We start from the raw sequence: 16648 nt of genomic DNA on the forward strand, positions 1-16648 counted from the left end.
ATTAAATTTGTGCAAATGGAATTTGCACAAAGCTGGAATAATATGTGTTGTCCTTAAACTACATTGTTTACTAAGATAAAACTGGATATTTATGAAACTTTTACCAGCTAGATCAGTTGAAAGAGTAAAAGCTGGTAAATCTCTTACCTCCTTTGTTCTAACTTGGTTTTTTACTAGTGTTCTTCTCCCTTAGGAACTAATGCTCAATTGCAAGAGAGATGAGACAGACTCTTTGTGCCACAGTGCAAGGCTGCAGGCTGAGCAAAGAGTGACCTAAAACTACGGCACCACACAAGTGCCTCACTGGGAAGAGTGACTGTGCTGCAGCTTATCCTGCTCTGGCCCCAGGCTCCGTGCTCCTCTTGGTAGCAAGGTCTGCTGGGAGCCATGTGCTCACCTGGGCTTGTTGTGTGTTTTGTAGACAAGGATGAGTGTTCCAAGGACAACGGGGGCTGCCAGCACGAGTGCATCAACACAGTGGGAAGCTACGTCTGCCAGTGCCGGAACGGATTCGTGCTACACGAAAATAAACATGACTGCAAGGAAGGTGAGCAGAAGGCAGTGGAGTGGTTGGTTATACAACTGTCTCGCAGAAAGCTTTCTGCAGCTCTCCTTTCAAACAAAAGAAAGGAAAAGAAGTTCTTGCTAATGGGGTTTTAGACATTTGGGCTTAAACACAACAACATCCCTCCCCTTTCCCATCCCCTCCTTCCCAGCCTTTGTGTGGGCTGAGTTTGAGGTTCACAGAAAGGAAGTTTGGAAAACTTGGGATCGTTGGCACAGAGTGCTACTTTCAATAGTTCTATGAAGAGTAGATTATGTAAAGCTCTAATAAAGTATTTATCTAAGGCTGTATTAAACACAGGGGTAGAGTTTCTGGAGAGAAGCCTGGTAAAGTTGTGATTAGCTGCTATCAGTAGCAGTTAGTTTCCTCACAGCCAGGTTGAAACCATATCTACTCTTTCTGGGTTTGTTTTAGGCAACAGATTCAGACAATCTACCCTGCAGCAAAGCCCTGAACATCTTTCTTCCTTTGTCTCTCTCAAGGTGGCTACCTTCAAGAAAACAATAGGCTTTGGGACTTAAGTAGAATTTAAATTTTCTGCAAATGAACCTCAAGTGTCCAATATAATGAGAGCTGCTGTAATGTCTCAATGTTTTCTAGCATGGATTTAATCTGAGAGCAAAGACATGCCCTTTGTGAATTATTTGCCTTTTCACTGGTTTTGGTTGCCTACTCTTAAAGGTTTTTTTTTTCTTTTCAAAGAATTCTCTGATATTTAGAAAGCAGATTGAGATTGCTAAAAGTAAATACAAAAATGCCTTCTTTTAGTTCTGGGTGCTAGTGGCTTAGTTGCAAATTCTGTGACTAAGCTGCTCTTTGTACATACTTAGAGTTTAGTCTTAGCTGTTCTCGCATTGTGTATATATTTACCTAGGAGCTGTGGTTTACAAATCAAATTGATTGCTCTGTAGCTGCAGTGAAAATTACCAATAAGAGAAAAAATAAATTGTTTGAGAAATTTCTTTTGAAGTTGGAGTAGTGAGATTTTCATATGGATTTACACACTTACTTGCATGTAGGGTGGGGGGAATGGGAAAGTACTTTATATTTATCTTATGTTTACTGCTAAATAAGACTTCTTCTGAAAAAAAGCCATCCATTGTAAACAGCAGTGTATGTTTCACAACAATCCATAAAGAAACGTGCTGGGTTAATGCTCTAAAGCACTTGCCTGAGGGGAATACTGTGCACTCTGAAATGCATGCTTACCTATCTTCTTAAAAATCCTTTCCACTTGGTGGCTGCCCTGACAAAAAATAGTCCTTTGTTGACTACTTCTGAATGCTGACCCCCAGACTAACTGCTGCTATCCCTATTGGCACAGCTGAGTGTGAGCAGAAGATCCACAGTCCCAACGGCATCATCACGAGTCCCAACTGGCCTGACAAGTATCCCAGCAGGAAGGAGTGCACGTGGGAAATCAGTGCCACCCCTGGCCAGAGGGTCAAACTGGTGAGTCTCTGCTTTCCCTTCCTTTTCAGTTTTTCTTCCATCAAGTCAGCTTCTCAAATGACTGTTCAATGATACGAAACTTACTAGACTTTACTGTCAGTTTGCATCCCAGAGGCAAACTATTTTAAAAACTTGCTGAATCCTGTCCATTTCTGGCCAACAGGGACTACTCAATATCATAGAGTTGTGATTTAAGTTTATAGTGATTGGAAATACTCTCTACAGCAAAGGCAGGAGGAACGCTTTCCTCCTGTCAGACTTTACTATATCATTGTTGCAACTCATAAAACTTGTGCAAAGTTTTGGCAAATATGGCAGAAGCCATTTACACAAATTCCAATATATAGAAAAAGCAAAATTTTGAGTTATGAGCAGTCCTCTACACATACCTTTTCCTGTTCTTTTTGAGAAGGAAAAAAGATGCAAAAACCCTGAGAATCTGGATTTCTCATTTTAAAGTGGTTTCAAATTTTAACATAAGTAGAAGAGCAGGCTGGAGTAGATTTGTGAATTCTGTGTCCAGCTGGCTGAGGGCAGTGCTGGTGTCCAAAGACAGGCCTAGGAGAGCTTAGATGACTTTGCAGGTTTACTGAGGTTATGTGGTCTCTGTATGAGGCCAAAGGCACAGTCTTGCCAATAGGGTTTTTGCTTTGAGCTCAGCCCCAGCATGTCTTCTGCAGCTTACTTGCAGGACAGCTGTAACAAAAGCTGACGTTACATATATTTAAACTTCTTAAATTGATTTTTCAACTCTTTTGGAGCACATAAAGTTAAGGAGAGAGATATCTCTGTTTCAGAGGTAGAAGCAATAGGCAGTACTTGCACAGGGATGAAGAGTGTATTCCAATCTCATAACTGCTGACCTTAGCAAATCCTAACCCCTTGTCCTGGTTTTGGCTGGGGTAGAATTAATTTTGTTCACAGTGGCTGGTATGGGCCTGTGGTTTGGATTTGTGCTGAACAATGTTGATAATACAGAGATGTTTTTGCTATTGCTAAGCAGGGCTTACACAGAACCAAGGCTTTTTCTGGTGGCAAGGAAGCTGGGGTTGCAGAGAAAGCTGGGGGGAGACACAGCCAGGACAGGTGGCCCAAACTGACCACAGGGATATTCCAGACCATAGACGTCATGATCAGGATATCAAACTGGGGGAAGAAGGAGGAAGGGGATGGTATTTGGAGTGGTGGTGGAGCGCTTGTGATGGCTGAACTCCTGCCTGCTCATGGGAAGCAGCAAATTCATTCCTTATTTTGCTTTACTTGTGTGAGCTGCTTTTGCTTTTCCTATTAAAATGTCTTCATCTCAGCCCACAAGTATTCTATCTTTCATCTTTCCAATTCTCTCTCCAGTCCTACTGGCGGGGCAGTGAGCAAACAGCTGTGTGGGGCTTGGCTGCTGCCTGGGATTAAACCACTTCTATTAATGGTGCTGATATGGGATTGTGTATTGATCCTTGTTTGCCAAAAGTAAAACAGTTGAACTGTACTGAAAGGCATGGTGGTGGTGGAGAATGAGTGATGTGCATGCTCTGTCCATTCCAAGGGTTAAAAAATAGGTTTCTAAATCAAGCAGCCTTCTTACTGCTGCTTCTGAGCAAGTGTTCTTGGTACTGGCTGAATAAACTAATCCAGCCAGGTATAGGCATGTTACTGTAAAAGGTTTTCCAATTCTTATACCCACAGCAGGCAAAATTCCAACATTCCGATATCTTCAGCCAAATATTCCATGGTCTACTTTAGAAATAAAAGGTATTTTAAATTGGCTTTTACCAATGGAACTGCAAAAATATACAGAATTTTGCTAGATAGAATTTTCAACAGAAAACAATTCAACAGAATTACTTGAATTCAACAGAACAATTCAACAATAGAATTTTCAACTCCATGACTTAGGGTCTGAGATCTGCTCTTCTGTGCAAACCAGTAGGGTCAGTTACTAAATTCTGTGTGTTCAATATCTTTAAGTTGTGCAGTACAGCAAGGTCCCATGTCAATAATATTAACACCATAATTCCACATTGGATGATTAGTTTTTCTTTCACACAGTGTTTAAGTTTACTTTTCATAGTTTTCTTGTTCAAATTGATAAAGTGGATTGATTACTTCATGATAACAAACCACAAGAATTGTGAGGCTGTGCTTTCTTTTTCAAGATGGGGTGTATGTATGGAAACTAATCTTTTATTGTGATTGCCCTCACTCTGCTAACCATTGAAAAGTCTTCCTGAAAGGGCTAAATTCAAGTATTTGGTGCAATTAAAAGGCCTATGAAAAAAAAGGGTATGCACTTCAGAACTTTTAAATGAAGCATGTAGATAAAGATGGCTTTGAAAATGTGCATAGCAGAGAGACTGATTTCCATGAGCTAATCAGCTGGATGTTTGTAAGAGACAGACTTAAGTGTCCCCTCCAGGCAGCTGTCCATAAGTGCCACCAACGTATCTACTTGGTTGAGTGCTGCAGATAGAAAGGGCTGGATGGTCAGAAGCTATATGTAACGTTTCTGAGTACCATTCCCACTAAGGAGACATATCACATGGAGTTAAAATAGTCATGGTGGAGTAGGAATTCAAAAGTATTTGTCCCAGGAAGAGAGGGTGTGATTTAATTATACTACAAACTTAATTAGATTATTTGTGAACTCTGTTGGCAACAACTATTCAGTTTTGGTTAAGGGAAGTTTATGTCAGTTCTCCTCTTTCAAACCTTCAAGGAACTGGCTGACCTTTAAAAAACTTAGACTGTCTTTTGGTATTTTAGAATATCAGACATTTTTTGATTTTAAAGGACTATGCGCATTAAGATCAGATTTTCCTTTAAAAAGCAAGTTTTCTTTGCATTCTCTTTGGAATTGCTAGAATAGATTGCTATAGCCACAAAAGATTTAGGACTTTTTCTGGCCATGTTTGAGTGACCCAATAAAACATGTACTTTGCTTCTGCAGGCTTGGGAATCCCAGTGAGAAGTCAAAGATTAAAAATAATCGGTGTGCCTTGCAGTTCATATTGAGATATACTTCCTGGAGAGGGTTGGTTTTGTTGGGGGTTTTTTCATGCTGGTGAGAAGTGAACAAAACAGATCTAATTTTCCTCTAAAAAAATGAATTTCTGCAGGCTGCTCTTGGATCATGCCTATTGCTCCCATAGATTCCAAGTTGGCTTGATTCAACACTGTGTTTAAGTAACTCCGTTACCGAGACACAGTCTCTCAGCTTTCTGGGGTTTTCTTAATCCATCAGATTTTGTTTTGGTATGAATGACAACACATAGTTGGCATCATAAAAGTAGGATGGCTGACCACAATTTAAGAGCAGCAGGAGTGACGGCTGTTTTCATTGCCTCTGCAGTTTTAATCCCGTAATGTAAACCCCAAACTTTCACCATTAAATGAACCTGCATTCGCTGCATCACACAGTTCTTCACATAAAATAAGCGCTATTCTGAGTATTCATGTTCTCTGGGGGAAAAAAAAATTGTGTTATCTCTTTAGGTCAGCTTTCAATATAAATTACCATTGCATTTCACACTCTCAGGGTTCCACAAGTGATTTGGTAGGTCAGATTTGTTTTGGTGTACCAGACAGAATGCTTAATTGTGATATTTGCTTGGTATTTGATAGTTCAGTTTTATTCCTTTTCTTAATTCTATTCTGTTTGGGTTATGGGGTTTTCTTTGGGGCCTTCTGGGGTTTATTTTCATAAACAATCAGCTACATGACTGCTCATGAAAGCATGTGTACTTGGTGGTTTTATGCTGTTTTGTTGAACAAAATATATTTTGAATTCCACTTTAAATTGTTGCTTACTCCATACAAAATTCACAAAGATGTATATTGCCTTCACACTGTTTACATGAGGAGAAATTACCAGATATTAAGCTTTGGGGTTGTTGAAATTTAGCCCTGGTCAAAAAGTCTTATCTGAAAAATCTTAGATGTCCCCTTGAAATAACTTCGTTTATATCATTCTAGTCTTGGAAGATAGACTTCCAGATCTGAAATGTGGGTATTAGTTGTATGTGTGTTAACAGTTTCTGTCAGGCATGGCATACACTTTTTGGAAATGCCTGAAGTTTGTTCCAACAAACAATTAACACAATTTTGTTGTTTCTCACAATGCTTTTGCTAGTAAAAATGTGACCTTAGCATGAAGGGTGAAGCCTGAAACATCATTAAGTTGTAAGAATAGGAAAAAAAATTTCTAAATAATAGATTAGAAAATACAACTTTCATCCATAAAACTTCATGTGGAAAAGTCATTCTCAGAGGCTTTAGTTGCAGTGTGATGTAGGTTTTAGAAAAGGGCGGGGGGGGGACCCATTATGCTTTGCAGATGTTTCAATCAATCCTCAACAATGCAAAGAATAGTAATTTCTGACTTTTTGCTGTTTTGAATGCTCTGTGAAATTTGGAATAATCCTAAAAACAGTGCAAATTTAGCAGAAAGGCAGTAGTATTCTAGATTTAATATTCTCTTATAGGTAGTAGTTGTTATAAAGATGCTAATCCCTTTCTGTATGAAGGATGATGCACTCTTGAAGTTCAGTGTCTTAATTTTTTTTCCAATAAAACTTCAATAAGATCAATATGTTATTCAACTCTACAGGCTTGTAGAAGCAGTAATGTTAAATCTGTCATTTTTACTGCTTCCTTGTATTCTACAACATGTTGACATATATAAGTATGTACCGTGAAAATACAGTCCCACAATGTGTAATTTTGCTTTTCTTTCCCCTAGACATTCAATGAATTTGAAATAGAGCAACATCAAGAATGTGCTTATGACCACTTGGAAGTGTTTGATGGTGAAAGTGAAAAATCGCCAATCCTGGGACGCTTATGTGGCAATAAAATACCAGATCCTCTCATTGCTACTGGAAACAAAATGTTCCTCCGCTTTATTTCTGATGCTTCAGTTCAAAGAAAAGGCTTCCAAGCAACTCACTCTACAGGTCAGAGATCAGGGTGTGCTTTTTACTAATAACTTACCCATTGTTCTTTAGTGGTAGATATGCAGACTTCTTTTTTTTTTTTTTTTTTTTTTTGTAGGAGTGGGATGAATTCGCAGATGTAACAGCTGTATCTAATGAGGCCTTAAACCCAGTAGGAAAAGTCTGAGATTGCAGAAAGTATTCTCTAATATTTTAGATATTCCTTTCTCCCCTATCTCTCTTTCCCTCATAGGTGAGAAATTAAAAGGTGTTGAAACAGAGTCAAATAAGAAATGAGGTTCCTCAGGATTCATGACTTGAGATCATAAAATATTGAATATCTTTTCACTGCATTTGTGATGACAACACTTAACTGAGACATGTGATGCACCTCCATTACTTTCCTGCTCTAACTTAAACAAAAATCTGGGTTTCATATAAACAGATATTTCTTTCCTGTAGTGCTTAAAAGGAAAGACAAACCAAAGAAGAATAAGGAAAAAACAACATTAAAGACTTTTTAGGACCTTTAGAATATAATGTATAATATAATATTTACCATTCAATTTTCTTGTTTGGCAGAAGTCATTGAAGTTGGAAACAGTGGTTTGTAATTGCATTTATAGAGTTTTTGGGACATTTTCAGTGTAAACATTTTTCCCCTGATGTTGCTTGGCTTACAGTGGCCTCTAGTGCTGAACCTCTGAACATCCAGTGCCTGCAGTAAAACAAGGGGATTTGGGGCATTTTGACGTTTATTTTAATCTTCAATTATAATGTCTGTCTTTACTTTCCAGAGTTCATTCTTATTTATCCAGGAAATGAATAATTCAGAAAATAGTTCATAAATATATCTTCTAGGAGATAAGTTTTAATGACAGGCAATAGTTGTGAATAGAATTATAAAGGTAGTGAGTTTTATTACATTGTAATAAAATCTAATAATATAAAATGATATATATATTACATAAAATATAATATTATTTATTATAGATACATATAATTATATTAATAATATATTATCTATATAATATATAATAATGTAATTGCAATATTACAAGGTTAGTGTAATATGATATTACCCAAAATATCCATCAAGTTGATGTGTAATGCTCAGCTAAAAAATCCTCATATATATCAGTGCTGGCATTTTGTCTTGTTTTTCCTTTTGATTTGTTCTGAATAATTCAAAATCTCTAGTAATTTAATTTCCCTTTCTGAGAAAGACAGTAGACAACAGTATATGAAATCTTTATGCTCTGGGCCTTGAAAGTGAACAGTTTAGCTACCTGTAACTCAGTTTGTTTTCCTTGTGAAAAATCCTGTTTTACAAGCATGCAATGTTTTGCTTTCCCTACTACAGTAACATTTTCCCTTAGATGAAAATTTTGATAGAAGTAATAATTACCCATTTTTAATTACCTTAGGGTATATAATTAAAGGTCAGAACTCTTGCTAGATCAGGTATGGTAAAACTGCTGTTTCATTTATTGTCCTCACTTTCAGTTTGCAGAACTGAAGCAATCAGTATGTGAACAAAGTTCAGATATACACTCCCTGCATTCTAAAGATTGCAAGTCTTGGTATGACCTGCCGAATTTTATGTGCCTTAAATATAAAAACGTTTATAGCATGGACAAGCATGTGCTTTTCTGAGAAACTGAGAAAAATAAAATCTACCCAGATTTTAAGAATGCTATAAAAAACTACCAAGTTTGCCTCCTTAAGAGAGGGCATTTATTTCTGTCAGTGGCTGTTGCACAGACATGACCCCTCATCTCTGGCATGTACCTGGAGATAGTGTTTGAATGAGGGACAGCTCAGGTCCACACTCTCCTCCTCCAGCCTTGAGCCAAACACAGACTCTGTGAGAACTCTGTGAGAATTTTACCCCTGTGCTGTGGCCACATGTGAATGAGCAGATACCTAATAAGTGCATGGGCAGAGGACTATATTCCCTTCGTTCATCTTGTCGGGGAGAAAATGGTTGATGGCATGCAATGGGAGCAGACAAGGTTGTGTTTGATCCTGTATACCTGTGCAGACAGACAGGGAATGCTGGGGAAGCTGCTCCTGTCACTTCTAACGTGTTAGCAAAACTCACTCACTGAAAGTACTGCTGTAACACAACAGCAGTGAATGAGTAGCTGGATTCTGTGCCCAGAGCTGTCTCTGCTGCTGCATTCCTGGCATCTTCATCATTTAATGGCCCCTTATTATTCCAGTGGATGCTGTCGATGATTTCCCTTCTATGATACTTTTTGGCTTGATGTGCTATCTGATTTAAAAATTTCCATTTACTATTTCAGAAAACAGGATAAAAAAGTAGCAGCAAATACAGTAAAGCTTTAAAAATAAACTGGCTAGAAAGGCTTCCTTGGGTGGAGCAAAACTTATAAAATGCTGTTTTGAAAGTGCAACACAGTTTTAGAAGGAGATTGTGTCATATTTTCCCCTCTCAGAAAAGGCAAAACCTATCCAAGAGGAATTCATAAAAATGCTCCTGACAGAACATTAAACATCATTGCTCAGGGAGTCATCTGTCTGCCCTAACTCAGGCATCTAGTTCTCTTCTGGACAGCTTCATTTATGGTGCCTGGCTTCCAGCCACTGCTCTAGGAGGTTGCAGATCTACTGTAGGTCCTATTCGTATCTGTCAGTGCTGGGAGGATGTCTCAAACAAATCTGGATATCTCAGATGTCACTCAGTTTAGATGCCTGTGTTGCTTCCAAAATAGCTATAGTAATTCAGTATAGGAGTGTTGAATCAAATTTATAATCTTGTTTCATTAGTTCAGATGGAGTGGGTTTAAGCTTTTCCCAACTGTCTGGCTTGTTAAACAATCAGGAAACTTCTGCTCAATTTGTTCTTATGTTTGAAAGAAGCCTCAAAGTCACCAGAAAGGTAATGAAACATGAGAGGGTTTTTGTGCCTTAGATGATCTAGAGTCTTTCACTGAAGGTACGAGATAACCACGGTTTTACAAGTTGGACATATTCCTTGCAGTCAGGAGCAAACACCTGCCTACAGCAGGGCAGCTGTGCCTGCACAATGGAAACCACAGTGGGTCAGCTCCAGCAGCAAGGCTAAGCAGGCAGTGCTGCACAGCTCTGCTCTGTGCCTGTCCCTGTGTCCCAGCGCAGAGCCTTGCTGGGCAGGCTAAGTGTAGGCTTCTGAAACTACAGCTTAATACTTAAGAACCTGAAAATTTGGCTTGTAACTTCTATTCTAAATTATGAGGCTATAATCTGTGAGAGAAGGGCAGGGGAAGAGGAATTGCCATTTTCTGTGGCTGTATGGCTACAACTTTCCTTTAAGCGTCTATCCTCTGTAGCAAGCAGAGGGAAAGAATGCAGACAGTTCATTAAATGTTGTCTTGTTTGCAGCTGTTTGGTGTCTGAGGCAGTGAGATGTTCCTAATGTTGGCAAGAGTCCAGTCAAACAAAAAATAAACCCAAAAAAAAACCCTTCTCCCCTCAACAAAAAAACCCCAAAACTCCTCAAAAAAAACAACAAAAACCCCAAATGAAATTCAGAATAGGGAGAAAAATCAGTAAATTAGAATATCAATGAGAAATAACTGTTTGAAGTATCTTTCTTGCCAATGTTTTATCATGTGCTCCTATTTGTTCTTTAAGAGCAAAAAAAATGAAATTTCATTATGAAATATTCATGCATAATGAATTACTTATAAATTATATTTCCTGGTTTTATTCCTTCATTACCCTATTGAGAAAAAAACCACTCTTTTTAAAAAGTAAGGATTTGGTCATTAGTGTTATAAACTCTTAGCTGAAATGTGAGTCCTTGCAATATAATAGTGCAATTGGTCATGTTTAGCGTGGGTGGAGTCCATGAAGTAAAATTCAAAGTGTCTCTTCACCAAAGCTTAGAAAGATTTGAATATTGCTCTTTGTTTCAAGTTACTCTAAAATGATCAATCAATAATATCTACATATTTTTAAATGCAGGTAAAATTATCTATTTATTTATAAAAATTAAATCTAAACTTGTGATTCTCAGTATTTTGTTCAAGCTCATTTGCACTTGATGTTTTTATCAAGTGCTGTAAGAGATTATTTGTTCCTGATGAGAAACAAAAACAAAATTATTCTGTTTGCATTGAAATCTTCGTACATGTAAAGTAACAAAGCCTGCACCCACCTTTTGGAAATATGATGCATATCGGAAACAATGTTTTTTTTTTCTTAAATACAATTTTCATCTGTTCTTCATTGAGTTCTAATGACACTGTTACTTATTTGTTTTGCACCTTATTCACCTTTACACTAGAGCTAATTCATATTTAAATTTTGAACTCTTTGAACAGTTATAAACAAGCTCTAAGCCCCACATCCATTTTGCAACCGCATACAAATAGACATTTATGCTAAAATAATGGTTTTGACAAAAGGCATGGATCTCCTGCCAAAGGCTTGCCTCAAGAACAGCCTTTCAGATACAAGACTTTATCTGGTAGCAGCAGCTTTCTCCTGACCCACTCTTTTACAGAGAAAGGCCTGCTCATGAACTGCACAGCAAACAAGGCAGCAAGCTTTGCAGTGGTGTTTAGTATTGAGCTGGCTCTCCAGGTGCCATGTTATGGTTAAAGCTCACCCTAATGTGAAACAAAAAAGTTTTGCATTCAATCACTGCCTATGAGTGTGCTGGATCTGATCCTCCCCTATCACTTGCAAACAGTGTCATTAACTCCTGCGGAAACACCACCACTGAAATGTGGATACCCTTACAGCAACTGTTTTGCTGGCCACAGGAATCTTTCCAGCGCCTACTCAAAACTGTCGTACTGCTTAAGCCACATTCCTTTGGTGTTCCCCGTCTTTGTCTTTCAATTGAAAATTATGAGCTATGTTCAAGTCTCTCTAGTTATGAAAGAGAATTTATATAAGAAAACTCGGAATTATGGAGTTCTAATCATACCGTGTAGTACTTCTCTCTCAGCTTGTTTGATTAACCTGCTTGCGACATTAAATTGCACACAGCCTGAATGCGACTGCGCATCTATGAAGAGAAAGCGCAAATTTGCACTGAATAAACTTCTTCATCTTTTTTTCCCCCCTCCATTTAGAGTGTGGTGGTCGTTTGAAAGCTGAACTGAAGCCCAAGGACCTGTACTCACATGCTCAGTTTGGTGATAACAACTACCCAGTGCAGGCCGACTGCGACTGGCTGCTGGTGGCCGAGCGCGGCGCCCGCGTCGAGTTGATGTTCCAGACTTTCGAGGTTGAGGAAGAGGCAGACTGTGGCTACGACTACGTGGAGCTTTTTGATGGTCATGATAAGACAGCAGTGAGACTTGGTCGATTTTGTGGGTCTGGGGTAAGTAAATAGGTAGAAACGTTTTTTTTATTTTTCATTTCTACAAAAAGAATAAGAAAGACAAGGCAGAGGAAGGTAAGGGTCATGAAATTCAGTTACAACACCTTATAGTAAAGGTACTAGATTGTCTACTTCATATTTTAATGGATAAATTTGCAGGCTTGTAGTAGTAGTAAAATATTTTCATTAATAAATTCTCACGTATTTTTTGTCCAAAGTATTATAGTGTTAAGTTAACATTTAAGAAGCTGGCAGTGGCATGTTTATCAGCACACAAAGAAAAGTTAGCAACTTTTTTTTTCCTTATATTAGAGGGAAATGCAGCAGTGTTGAAAATTATTACATTAAAGTTCTTTGAATTGGAAAGAATACACATTTTAAAGTAGGAGGGGCAGCTGGGAAGTATTTATAGTATGCTCATTGACTTTTAAGTCTGATTTTAGGAAAAAAAATATGCTCCTAACTTGGGTGATTAATATGGGCCTTAAGAAAGCCATGAAATCCTATATGCATTCTGGCACATTTTAACTGTAAGACATGGAGGAAGTTGGCGAGAGGACACCCTGAAAAGGCTGTATCCTATTTCTCATTTTAGACTTGCATTGGTCTGCTGGCTGCCTGCCTTGGAAAAACTGGTGCAATGATCCCACAAGTCCTCATCAATTCTTTATATGTGTGCCAGGGCAGGCACACTTTTGTACATAGACTCTTTGCCTAGATAAAAGGCTTCAAAGACTATATAAGATGACAGGAGCTCTTAAGTAATTATGTGTCACTTTTTTCAGCCTCTGAGCTAGATCAAACATCTTAGTCACTCAGACAAGTTACCTGTAAACTGGCTCAAATCCTTTTAGTGCCTTTTTGAACACTAATTAATGATGCACAAAAGGTGCATCCACTTGAACTGTAGGGGATATATTCTAAGGGAAATGCTACAACTGAGTCTAAAATCTACTCATTCACACAAAACAATATTTTTCTTTGTTACTGTATTTTACAAGCAGAAGGGCAGCAAACCAGAAAATGGGCTGAATTATTTTCTTCTTTTGGGGGCTTGGGGTGGAATGGTTTCGCATTGGTGGTGGTTTGGTTCTGATAAGATGTAAATGAATGGTTTCAGATGCCACATAGGATAGATACAATTAAATAGAAAATCTATTGAAAATAAAATGCAAAATTATCCAAACTGGAATGGGAAAAATATATATGTTAGTACTTATTACCACCTTCTCAACTTTAGAAGAAGGATTTGGTAGTTCAGCTGATACTTCTGATAAATATGCTTCAGTAATAAAATAGGACATTGTGAAGGCTGTGAAGAATAAGATAGAAAATAGGTATTGACCTCTATTTTTTTATCCAAATTTAGAATATTATATATGGTTCTGCCCAGTCACTTTCTTTCTCCAGCAGAACTAGAGAAGAACTAGGAGTTAGGGATTTCCTCAGTCTGCCTCTAGCCTATAAGTGAGAGCACAATGAGATAGAACTGTTCTGTCTGATGATGTCAGATGGCATTGTATGAGACACAGTGGAATTACATGATGAAGTGCAGCAGGAAAAGAGAAATAAGGAGAAAAATAGTGTATGAATACACAGAGTGGACAGATAATTTTTTTCTTTTTATTTATTTATTTTAGCCACCAGAAGAAATTTATTCAGCAGGAGAATCTCTTCTACTTCACTTTCACACTGATGATACAATCAACAAGAAAGGATTTCATATACGATACAGAAGTATAAAATATCCAGATAGCGTGCACACAAGAACCTCCATGCCAGAAAAAAAGAGTGAGAAACAAAGAACACACAGTGAAAGGAAGGAAGGCGTGTCAATTTTTTAAAAGCTGAAGTTATTAGCACAAATGATTAATATAAGTTCAGTTGAAATGCTGACTTATAATACCAGAGACTGAAATAAAATAAAAGAAGAAAATCACCTATCCCAGTGGAATAGTCAAGAGGACGATGTGCAGGCTCCATACTTGACTGTCTCTGCAGAGCTTGTGAAAGGACTTGGCATGCAGGGAGAAAGAAAAGCTTTTGTTCATGGTCCAGTATTTGCTAGAACCCTGCGTGTGGATTCAATCAGTTTCATTGAGGGGAAGTGACCCTCTAGATCGTTCTTCTCTCTGACAATTGTATGGTGTCTAGAAGGAAAAGAAGCTCTTTTAGGTCACACACTCAAATACTGTCCTTCTACCTAGTTGCTTTGACTTTGAATCCTGCGTACGGTGTGTACAAAGACTTGGAAGAAGATACAAAATGGGAAGGCCTTCCTGTATTGTTCTGTATTTTTTACAAATTCACCTGCCATATCAGGTTATCAGTGTTTTGAAACTGGAAAATCCTACTTCTGAAACATAACTGATCTATAGAGTATTTTGTTTAACTAATGACTGAGAAGTCTGAACTGTTACATCAGTCATCACTAGTGACCAATCACTAGCTGACTGAATTTTAATGGTGTAAGCATCTGAAAATGTTTGGTTTACTGGTTAAGTAAGCTATCTCCGATGATGTGCTCTTATTTTGCACTGAATATAGAAAGAGACTGAAATAAAAACCTGTCCTGAATCAAAATCTGTATCCATGAAAAAGAGAAATGGTCCAGGATCATCTGAAACTCCTCCTACTGAATTTTTTTCAGCAGTACATTTGAAACCACTGCTAAGCTTTATTTCTTTGGACCTTTTTGTGAATGAGCTATTTGTTGGATTCAGTTACTCAGAAATGAGGCTGCAGTAGTGTCCAAAAGACAAGTTTCCCAAAGAGGTTTTTGTTAGGTTTTTTCCTAAGAGCAAGACTATCCCTGATGGTGAAAAAAGCAGAATGAAACAACAGACCCAGGATCTTTTTGATATCAAGTGTGAATTTCTATGGTGCTATTCCATGAACATTAAAAAAAAAAAACAAAAAAAAAAAACAAACCAAGAAGTTTTAGACTTTTGAGCCAACAGTTTGCAGATCATGAATGTCTCACTATACCTGGCTGCATCTGGAGAAGGAAGGCTTTACTGCTCCGATGGAAAGTGGGTTGCAACGGCAGTGCTATTCCTGTGGAACAACTACTATTATTGCCTTAGAATCCTCGCACACAATCAGACAGATCTTCCTGTAGATACACTCCTAATTTGATAAATAATTTGACATCTTGAGCATCTTAGCATACACTAACAAAAGGATCTTCAAGCAAAAGCCCCATCTGCAGAGAGAGATCATCTGCTGTAAATACAGAGACCTGCTTTTGATGTAGAGATATGTTACATTTAGAACTGAGATATTCTATGTGCTTTAGGCCGTACATGGCTCTAGTCATAATGTATATGCATTATGTAAGTATTGTATGAATGAGTGCTCCAGGAGAGTGAGAGGTATTGTATGGGTGAATATGGAATTGTTTCTTTATGTGCCAAGTTCTATCAGGACCCTGTTTGACTGTAGCAACTTTTCTTTAAAGGCTTCATAGACAGATAACAAGGACTTCTAGTTTGCAAAAATCAAGTTTAAATGAAGTATTATGTTTCACTTACAAGAAATATTATTTTGATATCCTTTGATGTAAGTTGCTACTCAGATTAGTTTTTGTTTCCTTCTATGAACATACATTGGCACTAATAAATCTGACCTTTTTTTATAAAAATAAAAACTGAATGTCCGTTTAGATCTCTTTGCTTGTTTTAACAGTCCTATTATTACTCATATATATTTTTCTTTTTCGATAGCTGATGTGTGTGAAGTTCAAAAGCTTAATAATTTCTGTGTTTTTATAATGCTGCTCCAATCTCTTTGGCTCATTTTTCAGGTTGTTTGATCAAGAAATGAACTACAAACAGTTTCTCCTAGGTCTTTTACTACAAAGTTCAGGCAGAGATATTACTAAAGTTAAAAAAATAAAATGTGTATTTTTGATGTTGTTACATAATTTATCAGCTTGGTGGAATTGCAATGCTTGAATTTCTGAAAGAAAAGCAAGCAGAAGCAGTGTCTCCCTGGCATGGTTAATCAAAAGGAACTGGGAAAGTCTGAGGGTGAAAGCAAATGCAAGTTTCCATGCTATCTTATTTTCCGCTTTTCTGTTTTCATCTCCCCTTAATATTCTCTCTCTCTCTGTTTGCAAAAGCCTTCCTTTTCTCTAAATTTGACTTTCTTATTCCCCTGAGGATTACTCTGATAACCACAGGGTTGAGCCAAGATCATTACTTTTTGGAAAGGTTTCTTTTGTTGTTGTTGATTCATACAGGCCCCTGTATAAATCCTGCTGTCCTGTATTAAATACTGCAGCAGAAATGGATGGAGAAGAGGTTGGATTGGGGGCAAGACATTATGGTGTATTTCCAAAGCCCTGTGGAAGTGATTGTC

The 16648-nt window shown here is 37.7% G+C and overlaps 1 protein-coding gene across 2 annotated transcripts in view; it reads left to right on the plus strand.

Moving 5' to 3' along the window:
* Window positions 1–15223, plus strand: part of TLL1 (tolloid like 1) — a 125342-nt gene extending 110119 nt beyond the window's left edge. For both annotated transcript variants that reach the window (XM_005486293.4, XM_074541210.1), the window contains exons 17-21: window positions 422–547; window positions 1890–2017; window positions 6753–6966; window positions 12036–12286; window positions 13927–15223. In XM_005486293.4, the coding sequence (XP_005486350.3) occupies window positions 422–547; window positions 1890–2017; window positions 6753–6966; window positions 12036–12286; window positions 13927–14130 (923 nt within the window). In that variant the 3' untranslated portion in view covers window positions 14131–15223. The remainder of the gene's footprint in view (window positions 1–421; window positions 548–1889; window positions 2018–6752; window positions 6967–12035; window positions 12287–13926) is intronic.
* The last annotated feature ends 1425 nt before the right edge of the window (window positions 15224–16648 follow it).

Source organism: Zonotrichia albicollis, chromosome 5 (genome assembly GCF_047830755.1).
Source record: "Zonotrichia albicollis isolate bZonAlb1 chromosome 5, bZonAlb1.hap1, whole genome shotgun sequence".
NCBI classification, from domain to species: Eukaryota; Metazoa; Chordata; class Aves; order Passeriformes; family Passerellidae; genus Zonotrichia; species Zonotrichia albicollis.